General features: G+C 42.4%; 1 protein-coding gene across 4 annotated transcripts in view; it reads left to right on the forward strand.

Annotated features, from left to right (window-relative positions):
* Positions 1–14,487, forward strand: part of ptdss2 (phosphatidylserine synthase 2) — a 112,252-nt gene extending 97,765 nt beyond the window's left edge. For 3 of the 4 annotated variants that reach the window (XM_045688018.1, XM_014123837.2, XM_014123836.2), the window contains exons 5-13: positions 3,909–3,976; positions 5,084–5,218; positions 5,820–5,870; positions 6,045–6,158; positions 6,702–6,820; positions 7,036–7,150; positions 7,548–7,693; positions 7,803–7,988; positions 12,956–14,487. In XM_045688018.1, the coding sequence (XP_045543974.1) occupies positions 3,909–3,976; positions 5,084–5,218; positions 5,820–5,870; positions 6,045–6,158; positions 6,702–6,820; positions 7,036–7,150; positions 7,548–7,693; positions 7,803–7,988; positions 12,956–13,109 (1,088 nt within the window). In that variant the 3' untranslated portion in view covers positions 13,110–14,487. Of the gene's footprint in view, positions 1–3,908; positions 3,977–5,083; positions 5,219–5,819; positions 5,871–6,044; positions 6,159–6,701; positions 6,821–7,035; positions 7,151–7,547; positions 7,694–7,802; positions 7,989–8,577; positions 9,088–12,955 lie in introns of those variants that run through there. The other variant, XM_014123838.2, reaches the window with a different exon arrangement.
* Positions 14,488–14,714: the final 227 nt, after the last annotated feature.

Genomic DNA, 14,714 nt, shown 5'->3' on the forward strand with positions numbered 1-14,714 from the left:
CCCCAATAATAAACCGTGTGTAACTCTGGAATTGAAAAAAACAAATGTTTTTGAATCAGGTGGCACTAAAAGAGAAAATGGAAAAATATTCAGAGGCAACTCAAAAGCAAAATCAAGTAGTGCAAGGCAGCATACAAAGACAAATATGAAAACCTTTTCAAGGACAGTAGGAAAGCCTGGCAAGGGCTACAAACCAAAGAGGCATTGTAAACTCAGAAAATAAAGAAAAGTCCCTTTTTCAGGACCCGGTCTTTCAAAGATAATTAGTAAAAATCCAAATAACTTCACAGATCTTCATTGTAAAGGGTTTAAACACTTTCCCCATGCTTGTTCAATGAACCATAAACAATTAATGAACATGCACCTGTGGAACGGTTGTTAACCTCCCTGGGCAAGGTGGGACGCCTAGTCAACAGCCAGTGGAATCGTGTGGCACGAAATACAAATGCCTCATAAATGCTATAACTTGAATTTCTCAAAAATATGACTATTTTACACCATTTTAAAGACAAGACTCTCGTTAATCTAACCACATTGTCCAATTTCAAAAAGGCTTTACAGCGAAAGTAAAACATTAGATTATGTCAGGAGAGTACCCTGCCAAAAATAATCACACAGCCATTTTCAAAGCAAGCATATATGTCACAAAAACCAAAACCACAGCTAAATGCAGCACTAACCTTTGATCTTCATCAGATGACACTCCTAGGACATTGTTATACAATACATGCATGTTTTGTTCAATCAAGGTCATATTTATATCAAAAAACAGCTTTTTACATTAGCATGTGATGTTCAGAACTAGCATACCCACCGTGAACCTCCGGGGAATTTACTAAATTACTCACGATTAACATTCACAAAATACATAATTATTTTAAAGAATTATAGATACGGAACTCCTTTATGCAATCGCGGTGTCAGATTTTAAAATAGCTTTTTGGCGAAAGCACATTTTGCAATATTCTGAGTCGATATCACGGCTAGCTAATTTGACACCCACCAAGTTTGGCCCTCACCAAACTCAGATTTCCTATAAGAAAAATTTGATTACCTTTGCTGTTCTTCGTCAGAATGCACTCCCAGGACTTCTACTTCAACAACAAATGTTGTTTTGGTTCCAAATAATCCATAGTTATATTCAAATAGCTCCGTTTTGTTCGTGCGTTCAGGTCGTGACAAAAAATGTCAAAATATTCCATTACCGTACTTCGAAGCATGTCAAACGCTGTTTAAAATCAATTTTGATGCGATTTTCTCGTAAAATAGCGATAATATTCCAACCGGGCGATGTCGTATTCATTCAAAGACTGAAAGAAAAACATGGAGTTGTCTCGTGGACGCGCATCTCCAGTGTCATTGTTCCCTGCCTGACCACAAACAAAAACTCCTGTTTTTCGCCCAGAGACTGCAGAGACGTCATTCCACTTTCTGGCGCCTTCTGAGAACCAATGGAAGCCTTAGAAAATGTCACGTTACAGCAGAGATGCTGTATTTTTGATAGAGATGCCACAGAAGGAGAACAAATTGTCAGACAGGGCACTTCCTGTATGGAATCTTCTCAGGTTTTGGCCTGCCATATGAGTTCTGTTATACTCACAGACACCATTGAAACAGTTTTAGAAACTTTAGAGTGTTTTCTATCCAAATCTGCTAATTATATGCATATTTTCGTTTCTGGGCAAGAGTAGTAACCAGTTTAAATCGGGTACATTTTTTTATCCGGCCGTGCAAATACTGCCCCCTAGCCCCAACAGGTTAAGCACATTTTTACTCCTAAATGTATTTAGGCTTGCCATAAAGTGTTTTATACTTATTGACTCAACATTTCAGATGTAATTTTTTTATTAATGTGTAAGAATTTTTTAAAACATAATATTGTCACAAATCAAAATGTAATGTATTTTAAATTCTGGCTGTAACACAACAAAAACATTTAAGTCGAGGGGTGTGAGTACTTTCTGAAGGCACTGTATTAGTGTTTAAATCCCTTATCCATTACTGGAAGCAGAGTACTTCAAGCACCAATGTAATGCCTAAATCTGAGCTCTCACTGCACTGCCAGCGGGATTTCGGCAGGGCTAGGAGGTCACACCAATGGGACTGGTTAGAGCATGGTTTCTCAGCCCCTTTTTCTGTGTATATTCACCATGTATGATGGATTTAGCTACGGTTTAGCATTTTAGATAGCGACCAGCAGTACCACCTTTTGTTTGCACAGCACATTTCTCATCCTTTAACAGACTGATCTTTCGTACTGTAGTCAAGAAGCCCTCAGATAAGCTTTATTTTCAATCAACAGTTGTCATTTGTGGATGTTTATCAGAAATGCTCAGATTCTCAGACGATCATTTTAACCCGATGGCTCTTATCCAGATTCTACAACACCATCTTGCCTCTTCAGATAGTTCTAAGTAGAGTACGACTTCCTTTTATCATGGAAGTGTGCATTATGCCCGTGTGTATGCACTGTTGGTGCCATGTTCCTTAGGGACGTGAAATGACTGTCACAACCATAGCAGGCTTCCTAGCGAGGGAGAGGAGAGCAGATGCTTGACTGCAAGCCTTTTGGGGAAGTTAAATGCCTTGCAAGCGCTTTCCCAAAAATGCAGTTATCAATATCTGTAGTACTATAAAGGAAAGTTAACCAAAAAGCCCCAAGAAATCGAAATGAGAAGAACACGAGAAAGTAAGTAAGCTATATAAAGGGTCAGTTCCAGGGTCGATGCCAATAACATATTTCCAATGTGAAGGGATACTGGAGTGGTAGGGTTAGATATGTATAGGCATCAGGATATATGATAAACAGTAGCTCACTATGTGAGTGCGTGTGTGTTGTGCTGTGTGTGTGTGTGTGTGTGTGTGTGTGTGTGTGTGTGTGTGTGTGTGAATTTGAGTGTGCAGTCACTAAAAATAAAATGGTCAATGCAGATGGTCCATTTAACCATTTTTGTTAGCTATTTAAGCAGTCCTACTCATACCTGCCCATTCGTTTCCTACAGGTGATGGATAGTAAAGTGCAAACACGACAACACTTGTCATGCTACAACACTACTTGTGGTTTGCAGGCATTGTCATCTTGTTGCCAGGTGTTTCTATTTTGCAAAACAAATGGCCCATTGTAGGAGACTAAAGTCTTGTATAGGACTGGATGGTGTGAAGGTTACTCCAGGGTTTTAGACTGGAGAAACTGGAGCTACGGTATGTATCCCAGCCCCACTACACTGTCAATAAACAAAACAAACAAAATGGATGCTGTGCAGTAATGTTTCCTTGCGGTCCTTATTAGTGACTCAGTTTTGTGGTGGTTTACTGTTTTCCGTTAACCCCCTAGAGTCGATTGACTCACCAGTGCATCAATCTAAGTTACATTTAAAAAATCCCATCAAAATCTGTCAGTTTAAACTGAAGATATCTGTCACGGGACTCATCTGAAGGTAACCGGTACCGGTAAAAAAAAAGGAATGGCAGTATGAAGGTAGTTTTGTGAGTTATTTTTATATCTGCTAGATTTAGGACAATGTGTTAACCTGGTTTCTTATGATACATTTTTGGGCTGTCCTTTTTGCCATTTATGAATGTGTTATTCAATGTGTTTCTGTGGGATTTAGTAGTAAAGGCCAAAATCTATATATTTTTTGGATACCTGAGGGGGTCCTAAAATTCTAAATCAAATCGCTTAATGATCGATAGTATGACCATCTTAAAACAATTCCATATGTGAACTTAGCACTCCCGCCTCCTCCGTTTTAGACTAAAGAATTAACAGGGAAAGCACCTTGTGGATGTCCCAGGAGTGTAGATTATGCTAAAATGTATAATATTTTGATATCTCTCTTTTTCTCTCCAGCATACTGGCGCTTATGCTAAAATGTATAATATTTTGATATCTCTCTTTTTCTCTCCAGCATACTGGCGCTTCTGGCTATGTGTCTCCGTTGTCTACGAGTTATTCCTTATCTTTGTGCTGTTCCAGGTGGGTCGATTGCACCAACACACACACACACACACACACACCCGAGCACTGAATTGTTTGTGCTATTATAGTTGCAATAGAATTGTTGTTTCAATGAATAATCACTCCAATCAGCTTTGAAATACAGAGGCAAGTTCTCTCTGGGAGCACTGACAACTAGGTCTTTTTAGTAAAGCGGGACAATCAAAAGGGAAAAGGATCAATGACACGATTAGATGCGGAATGGATCTGAAGGGACTTAAAGGGAATGAAAGAAAACACATCTTCCAGAAACTAGTTAACTTCTCTATCTATGTACATTGAGAAGTTATGTTCAAAGTATACTGAACAGAAATCTAAACGCAACTGCAGCAATTTTACTGAGTTAAAGTTCATATAAGGAAATCAGTCAATTGAAATAAATAAATTAGGCACTATCTATGGATTTCACATGACAGGGCAGGTGTGCAGCCATGGGTGGGCCTGGGAGTCAAGCCCAGCCAATCGGAATGAGTTTTTCCCCACAAAAGGGCTTGATTACAGATAGCATTGCTCCTCAGTTTCATCAGCCGTCTGGGAGGCTAGTCTCAGATGATCCCGCAGGTAAAGAAACCAGATGTGGAGGTCCTGGGCTGGCGTGGTTACACGTGGTCTGCGGTTGCAATTCAATTCTCTGTCAACAGCTCTGGTGGACATTCGTTCAGTCTGCATGCCAATTGCACGCTTCCGCAAAACTTGAGACATCTGTGGCATTGTGCTGTGTGACAAAACAGTACATTTTAAAGTGGCCTTTTATTGTCCCCAGCACAAGGTGCACCTGTGTAATGATCATGCTGTTTAGTCAGCTTCTTGATATGCCACACCTGTCAGGCAGATGGATTATCTTCGCAAAGGAGAAATGTTCACACACAGGAATGTAAAAAATAAAATGTGTGCACTACATTTGAGAGAAGTAAGCTTTTTGTGCGTCTGAAACATTTCTGGGATCTTTTATTTCAGCTCATGAAACATGGGACCAACACTTTACATGCTGCGTTTTGTTTTTGTTCAGTATACATAGACAAGTACATATAGACAAGCACTAAATACTATCTATTTGTGTATACTTAATTTGCCCTCATTCATTAGACGGTCCGTGATGGGAGACAGTTTATGAAGTACATTGACCCCAAACTGGGGGTAGCCCTGCCGGAGAGGGACTATGGCGGCAACTGCCTCATATACGACCCGGGGAACACCACCGACCCCTGGCATAACATCTGGGTAAGACGCGTGCGCACACATTAACCTGTAGCACAACAGCAATGGTGGCACCTACAGGGGCTGTGACACTAAAGACATTTCTCTCTCTCGCGCATTTCTCTCTCTCTCGCATTTCTCTCTCTCTTTCTCTTGCACTCTCTCGCTCTCTTGATGTGTGTGTCTCGCTCTTTCTCGCTCTCTCGGTGTGTTTGTGTCTCTCGCTCTCTCGGTGTGTGTCTCTTTCGCTTTCTCTTGCTTTCTAGGTGTCTCTCTCGCTTGTTCTCGCTCTCTCGGTGTGTGTGTGTGTGTCTCTCTCTCTGTCTCTGTCTCTGTCTTGCTCGACAGAGTAATACTTCACTCAGGGCTCCTACTGGGTTCCCTTAAGCCAACAGACTGCCCTAGTGGACTGTACACTCCAAAATGCTGGCTTTCTGTGGACTTGTTAATTTTGTAACCATAAATTCCACTCATTAATCACTCTAATTTCCACAGATATTTCAATCCACTGTTGTTCGCGTCAAACAAGGTTCTCAGTTACTTGTTAACATGGTTGTAAAAGGGCTGTCCCAAAGGTCACTGCTGACAAAGGTTAAAAAATATTACATGAATGCTATTTTTGCAGGACAAGATGGATGGCTTTGTCCCCGCTCACTTTCTTGGCTGGTATATTAAGGTGGGTCTGAGTAGTGTACTGTATTTTAAGCCTATATTTCATACTTGATTAGCATTAATACTGGATTAAAGGTAGAGTTAGAAATATGACATCATCATACACAGTGGTGGGCAACTGCTTACAGAAATCCACAACAACCGAATTCACGTCTCCATCTCCCTCTTCTTCTGTCAGACACTTGTGATCAGAGACTGGTGGATGTGTATGATCATCAGCGTGATGTTTGAGTTCCTGGAGTACAGTCTGGAGCACCAGCTCCCCAACTTCTCTGAGTGCTGGTGGGACCATGTATGTACCTCTTCTTCATAACACACAGTTGTGTCTGACAAGGATATGTGTGTTCCCTGTTGATTTTGTTATTGATTACAGTTTGGATAATGGATGTTTGGTCAGGTTTGATACTGGGAGGCAATTGAAAAGCAACTGGCTTTATTGAATTTCAAGTGTCTGTCAGTTGAATGCTAATTATTCTTTTTACCTTTTATTTAACTAGGCAAGTTAAGAACAAATTCTTATTTACAATGACGGCCTAGGAACAGTGGGTTAACTGCCTTGTTCAGGGGCAGAACGACAGATTTTTACCTTGTCAGCTCGGGGCTTCTATCTAGCAACCATTCGGTTACTGGCCCAACACTCTAACCACTAGGCTACCTGCCGCCCCGTCAGTACATCTGTCTCGCTGTGCCTGTCAGTTGATGTTGAATGCTATGTCTCCCTGTAAGTAGATACTGAATGTTATGTGCAGAAAGCTTGAGTTAGGATTTTGTCTTTAGAGAATGCTGAATGCCATGTCTTGTTCTGTGAATCCTAAATGTCATGTCTGTCTTTCAGTGGATAATGGATGTGCTGGTGTGTAATGGCCTGGGGATCTACGCTGGGATGAAGACCTTAGGCTGGCTGTCTATGAAGCCCTACCAGTGGCAGGGACTGTGGAACATCCCCACATACAAGTACGCTGCCCATCTCCTGCCACCTTGGTTACGCTTCATTAAGCTTGTACACAAAGAAGTTCCAAGTCCCAATGTCATAAGTTATAGATATGGCCATTGTTTACTTAACTAATATTCTCCTATCAAAGAGTTTGTAGTAGTATTTTTTTTTATAGAATGTTCTCATTTCTTATTAGGGATGGATTGTATACGATATGTGTGTGTCTGTTAATCAGGGGGAAGATCAAGCGCATGGCCTTCCAGTTCACACCCTACAGCTGGGTCAAGTTTGAGTGGAAGCCTGCCTCCAACCTACGCAGGTGGCTGGCTGTCCTGGGAATCATCTTCATGGTGAGACTCAATCTCTCTCTCTCACTGTTGCTGTCTCTCTCATTTCTCTCTCACTGTTGCTGTCTCTCTCATTTCTCTCTCACTGTTGCTGTCTCTCTCATTTCTCTCTCACTGTTGCTGTCTCTCTCATTTCTCTCTCACTGTTGCTGTCTCTCTCATTTCTTTACTGTTGTTTCTTATGTTGTATTTTTTTTTAGTTGCTGTCTCTCTCATTTCTCTCTCACTTAACTCTCTTTGTCGACTGTCACTCTGTCTATGTTGCGCTCTCACTTTCGCCCACACTAATCTGTCGCTTATCTCCCTACTCAAGTTTTCCTCCCCTCTGACCTGTAATCTCTCTGCAATCTCCCTGCCTGTCTCCATCTCGCTCTCCCTTCTCTCTTGCTCTCTCTGTTAGTTCCTGCTGGCGGAGCTGAACACCTTCTACCTGAAGTTTGTGCTGTGGATGCCTCCGGAGCACTACCTGGTGTTGCTTCGCCTCGTCTTCTTTGTCAACGTGGGCGGAGTGGCCATGAGGGAGATCTACGACTTCATGGATGACCCGTGAGTATTAGTAACACTATGTATTGTGTAGTGTGTCTTTACAACTGACTAGGTATCCCCCTTTCCCTTTCTAGCAATTCAATCATCTGTCTCCTCCTTCCTCCCTCAGGAAGTTCTATAGGAAGCTGGGGCAGCAGGCGTGGCTGGTGGCAGCCATCACAGTGACCGAGTTCCTCATCGTGGTCAAATACGACCCCAGGACCATCATGCTGCCCATCCCCTTCTTCGTCACCCAATGCTGGTTCCTGGGCATCGTCCTCATCCTCAGCTGGACATTGTGGCGCTTCTTCATCCGGTAAGCTGCCAACCAGTCTACCTGTCTCCTCCTCTGAGTTCTCTGTTGTAGAACATTGCAATAATGACAGGAATGTGGATATACCGTAACATGTTTGGAGTAAAAGAGGTCTTCAGCAGTGTTAGGGTCATGAACTGGAGTCGTTCTGGTCTCTTCTGTTACCTGTGCCATGTAGACATGCTTTGGCAACACTTAACATTCCGATTCCATCAACATTAATGAATTGTTAATTGATAAGAAATGCCTTGCATGAAATTCATGTTTATGAAGACATACAGTTATGTTGATTCTTCATGGAACCTTATGTTCAGTAGTTGCCCATTTATTATTTTAGTAATTTAATGTTTATCTATTTCTTTAATATGCATCTTTTTTTTTTGTAGATTTTTTTTGGTTTCCTTTTTTTTCCCCTCCCACCTCCCCATCATGGTTGTTGTATGTTTGTTTTTTTTACGTGGCTGTGTGCGCAAGTTTTCTTTTATGTTGCCCCCCTCCCCCCATGCTGGACGTGACTGGGTATATTAGCCCTGCATGTTAAAGCTTCTCGTCTGTTTTCTCCACCCCTCCTCCTGTCCCTTCTCGTTCTTAGCGGCAATGTTCATGTCCAGTGAGGTAGGTGTAGGAGCGAGGCTGTGTCTCTTCTCCTACGTAGCTGTGGTCTGCCGTGGTGCCATTATCATCACCCGCCACCTCACCTTCTCTGGATCCAAAATAGATCCATGTTTTCCTCTACAGAATCAATCCATCTCATGATGCATGTTGTTTTCGGTTATGCCGTGTCGTACTACTATCCTCTTCCTGTTTTTTTGTTTTGTTTTCTGACCTCACACTCCTTTTTCTTTTCTCTCTGATTGTTCCTCAAGTAGAAAAGGGTTTGATCAGTGAAAACACTTTAAATGAAGTGGAAGTTGTCAACTGCACACTTCAAAGTGCCGTTCTGGAACATTTGGAAAGCTATGACTACAGTGCATTCAGAAGTATTCAGACCCCTTTTTCCACAATTTGTTACGTTACAGCCTACTTCTGAAATTTGATAAAATAAATCCTCATCAATTTACACACAATGGCCCATAATGACAAAGTGAAAACGGTTTTAGTAATTTTGGCAAATGTGTGTGTGTGTATATATATATATAATATATATATAAACATACCTTATTTAAGTATTCACAACCTTGGCTATTAGTCTCGAAATTGAGCTCAGGTGCATCCTGTTTCTATTGATCATCCTTGATGTTTCTACAACTTGATTGGAGTCCATCTGTGGTAAATTCAATTGATTCGACATGATTTGGAAAGGCACACACCTGTTTATATAAGGTCCCACAGTTGACAGTGCATGTCAGAGGAAAACCCAAGCCATAAGGTCAAATAAATTGTCTGTAGAGTGCCGAGACAGGATTGTGTCGAGGCACAGATATGGGGAAGGGTACCAAAAAATTTCTGCAGCATTTAAGGTCCCCAAGAACACAGTGGCCTCCATCAGTCTTAAATGGAAGAAGATTGGAACCACCAAGACTCTTCCTAGATCTGGCTGCCCGGCCAAACTGAGCAATCGGGGGAGAAGGGCCTTGGTCAGGGAGGTGACCAGGAACCTGATAGTCACTCTGACAGAGCTCCAGAGTTCCTCTGTGGATATGGGAGAACCTTCCAGAAGGACAACCATCTCTGCAGCACTCCAGCAATCAGGCCTTTATTTTTAGTGGCCAGACGGAAGCCCCTCAGTAAAAGGCACGACAGCCCGCTTGGAGTTTGCTAAAAGGCACTAAAGGACTCTCAGACCATGAGAAACAAGATTCTCTGGTCTGATTAAACCAAGATTGAACTCTTTGGGTTGAATACCAAGTGTCACGTCTGCAGGAAACCTGGCACCATCCCTACAGTGAAGCATGGTGGTGGCAGCATCATGCTGTGGGGATGTTTTTCAGCGGCAGGGACAGGGAGACTAGTCAGGATCGAAGGAAAGATGAACGGAGCAAAGTACAGAGAGATCCTTGATGAAAACCTGCTCGAGAGCACTCAGGACCTCAGGCTGGGGTAAAGGTTAACCTTCTAACAGGACAATAACCCTAAGCACACAGCCAAGACAATGCAGGAGTGGCTTCGGGACAAGTCTCTGAATGTCCTTGAGTGGCCCAGCCAGAGTCCGGACTTGAGCCCGATCGAACATCTCTGGAGAGGTCTGAAAATATCTGTGCAGTGACGCTCCCTATCCAACCTGATGGAGCTTGAGAGGATCTGCAGAGAAGAACGGGAGAAACTCCCCAAATACAGGTGTGCCAAACTTATAGCGTCATACCCAAGAAGACTTGAGGCTGTAATCGCTGCCAAAGGTGCTTCAACAAAGTACTGAGTAAAGGGTCTGAGTACTTATGTATATGTGATATTTTTTTTTTTAATACATTTGCAACAAATTCTAAACCTGTTTTTGCTTTGTCATTGTGTGTGGATTGATGGGGGGGGGGGGGGGGACAATTTAATCAATTTTAGAATAAGGCTGTAACTTAATGAAATGTGAAAAAAGTGAAGGGGTCTGAATACTTTCCGAATGCACTGTATGACTCATACCTCAGCCACCAACACGGTTTATAAAGTATGACATGGCATGAGCTGGTGGTGTGAGATGCTGTGTCAATGATTATTTCCTGTAACATGCCATGTCACCCTGCAAGACGTGTCATGTTATCTCTGAGGGCTTTTCTAACGATTCTCCCTGGCAAATCCAGTGTGGCCAACCTTCTTTCTGGAGAGCTACCCTCTTTCTGGAGAGCTACCCTCTTTCTGGAGAGCTACCCTCTTTCTGGAGAGCTACCCTCTTTCTGGAGAGCTACCCTCCTTCTGGAGAGCGAGCTACCCTCTTTGGGTGCATGCAGTTTCTCAACTCTAGTCCTTTAGTACTCTCAGTGGTCAACATTTTAGCTTGAACACACAATTGTACTAATCATTAGCTCAGGAGTCGGGTAAGCTTGATTAACTGAATCAGGTGTGTTAACCTCTATGGTGCACTCCATCAACAGCAGGTGCATTTCAAGAGCGGCAAATTTGAATCCAAATAAATGTCAAAATTCAAATTTTTCAAACATACAACTATTTTACACCCTTTGAAAGATAAACATCTCCTTAATCTCACCACGTTTTACGATTTCAAAAAGGTTTTACGGCGAAAGCATAAATTTAGAGTATGTTAGGACAGTACATTTACAAGAGTTGTGTGTAATGTTTTGTCAATTCAAAGACAGGGTCACCAAAACCATAAAACCAGCTAAAATGATGCACTAACCTTTTACAATCTCCATCAGATGACACTCCTAGGACATTATGTTAGACAATGCATGCATTTTTAGTTCTATCAAGTTCATATTTATATCCAAAAACAGCGTTTTACTATGGCATTGATGTTGAGGAAATCGTTTCCCTCCAATAACCGGCAGTCAAGTCAACACCACAAATTAAATAATTAAAATTAGAAAACATTGGTAAAATATTATATTGTCATTTAAAGAATTATAGATTTACATCTCTTGAACGCAATCAACTTGCCAGATTTAAAAATAACCTTACTGGGAAATCACACTTTGCAATAATCTGAGCACTGCGCCCAGAAAAATGCGCGTTGCGATACAGACTAGACGTCATGTTGGGGAGATCTAAAATCGAAAATACTATGTAAATAATCCATTACCTTTGATTCTCTTCATCAGATGTCACTTCCAGGTATCACAGGTCCATAACGAATGTAGTTTTGTTCAAAAAAGCTCATCATTTATGTCCAAAAATCTCCGTCTTGTTAGCACATGATCTAAGCCAGCCGGACTTCTCGTCATGAACGAGGGGAAAAAATATATTTACGTTCGTTCAAACATGTCAAACGTTGTATAGCATAAATCATTAGGGCCTTTTTTAACCAGAACATGAATAATATTCAAGGTGGACGAATGCATACTCTTTTATAACGTATTGGAACGAGGGTACCCAACATGAACTCGCGCGCCAGGTGTCTAATGGGCCATCATCGTTCCATGGCTCTTGTTCGGTCAGATCTCCCTCCAGAAGACTCAAAACACTTTGTAAAGGCTGGTGACATCTAGTGGAAGCAATAGGAAGTGCCAAAATATTCCTCAGCCCCTGTGTTTTTCAATGGGATAGGTTTAAAGTCAATACAACACATCAGGTATCCACTTCCTGTCAGAAAATGTCTCAGGGTTTTGCCTGCCAAATGAGTTCTGTTATACTCACAGACACCATTCAAACAGTTTTAGAAACTTTAGAGTGTTTTCTATCCATATATAATAAGTATATGCATATTCTAGTTACTGGGTAGGATTAGTAACCAGATTAAATCGGGTAAATTTTTTTTATCCAGCCGTGCAAATACTGCCCCCTAGCCCTAACAGGTTAAAACAGGGCCGGAACACACCCAGTAGCTCTCTAGAAGAGGGTTGGCCGTCCTGGCTGTATTATTGGCCGTTTTTAAAGTGTGGCCAAGGGTTTCTTCACAGGGAACTGTTGCTATGAAAATAGGGAGATCGTTGCTATGAGACTGTTGCCCTTCAACCTGTCAGTCAGCATGCTCTGATAGCCAATCAGATCAACAGCTCTTCACCCTGCACCTTCCACCAACTGTCTTCAGTCATGGTTCTGAAGTGCACAGAGGAATATAGCTGCATGTAGTCTGGACATGCCATCTTTTAAACAGAGACTTGAAAAGTGGTGTCCTCCTCCCCAGCTGTTTGACAAACACACAACCTATGTATGTCTTACTATTCTACACTGTCCCTTAGGAGGATGGGGGTGAGTGTGTTCATAACCATTGGGGGTGCTTTAGAATCAGGATATTTGTAAGTTTGTGTGAAGACGTGCTAACGTTTAGCCTATATAGGCTGGTGAACATCCTTACACGTGTGTGTGTGTGTGTGTGTGTTTGCCACTGTGTCCCCCTTGACTCTCCTCCTCTGCTCTACCCGCAGTGACATCACTCTCCGCTACAAAGACGCTCGCCGACGGAAGCAGGAGGTTACAGGGGACTGCGGCCGTCCCCATGGCAATGGTGGCACGGCAACCCCGTCGGGACGCAGCAAACTCAACGGCATCTCCGAGTCACTCCGACACAGGAAGTCCTGAGAGGCGGAGCCTGCCGCTGCGCCGCTGGTAGGGGGTGGGGAAAGGGACAAAAAAAAGAGCCGCAAAGCGCTGCAGCGCCATACACATGTAGGTCACCTGGATCACAAGTGTAGAGGTGTTAGGGGAGGTGTGTCTGGGGGAAGGGGGATGTTGTTCTTGTGCCTACCTGAACAGTGTCATAGTCATTCCTGTGCTGGCTTTTCACTGTTAACACTAATCACAGAACAAAACACTGAACAGGGATTTGGGGTTGTGGTGTCAGCTAGCTATCCCATACTACAGGGATTTACCTCATGTACGTTTATTGTGTAATCGTGCTGGGAACTTTACGGGGACGATTTATTATTCTGTTATGTGTTGAAATTTAATTGGGTCAAATATTATAAAAAAATATTTTAATTTTTTGCAAAACTGGGATCACAAAGGGTATTGGGTTGGGACAGATGATAGATTTTGTTTTCACCATGGCAGAATTATGTTAACTTAAATGTAATCAGGATGAAGCAATGGTTGGGAGGGAGAGGAACCGAACCCCCAAGGGGCCAGCAGACATGCTTACTTACAAGCTAAATAACAGCCAAAGCTTTGAACTCGTCCCTGCTAAAGCAGGGTTTCCCAAACTCGGACCTGGGACCCCCCTGGGTGCATGTTTAGTTTTTCCCACTAACACTACACAGCTGACTCAAATGATCACAGCTTGATGATGAGTTATTTGAATCAGCTGTGTAGTGCTATGGCAAAAACAAATCGGGAGGCGCACCAGGATCGAGTTTGGGATCCCTATGCTAAACCATTTGGGCTGTGCCACTCAACCTGCGCTAGGGCAATTAAGTTTACAAAGTCCCAATGCCGTGGAGGTCCAATGCAATCGTTATATCCTAGCAACATGTGGTAATGATGGCTGTAAAATGACAGATGATGGTTTTCAAACCAAATTGGATGCAAAGGAGGGATGCAAAGCCGGCCAAAAAAAGCTTTAAATACAGAATGAACATCTGTGCAATTGTAAATATGCTTAAAGAATGCAGGGCACGCATAGCCACCGGAGAAATGTTACCCACGTCTGACACCTGTTTTTAATAGGCTCTTTAACGTCTTAGTTCATCACACTGGCGTCATTCATGGGAAATGCGTCTCAGAATAGCCAAAAGCCAGGTAACAATTAGTGTGGGCTTTGAAGTTGAAGTGGTAGCTACAGTATTACATAACCCTTTGCCCCTCACTGCACTGTTCATCATGGGCGAATATCAAGCCTAGATGACATGACGGGACTTCTTTTGCGTTGAAGAGTTGTCCACATTGTGGATGTTGGCTACAGACTTAATCCACTTGTGTTGGTGATCACCCTCCCAATAAATAAGGGAGAAGAAAAGCACATCACAAAGTTGAGACTAAAATTGGCAGCCTTTGGACTGCTCAGGATTTTTGACTCTTGCTGGGGCATGAACTTCGGCACCTTGATTCCATGTGTAATTACAAGCACCATCCAATGTAAAATAACTAGTTGTGAGTCGCAGTAGGTATTACAGTGTGTATGTCACTGGATGGAGAGTAGAAGACTTTTGCTAAATAGTTCCAAGCTACCTGATGTGACCTAGAACATGC

Source organism: Salmo salar, chromosome ssa10 (genome assembly GCF_905237065.1).
Source record: "Salmo salar chromosome ssa10, Ssal_v3.1, whole genome shotgun sequence".
Classification (NCBI taxonomy): Eukaryota; Metazoa; Chordata; class Actinopteri; order Salmoniformes; family Salmonidae; genus Salmo; species Salmo salar.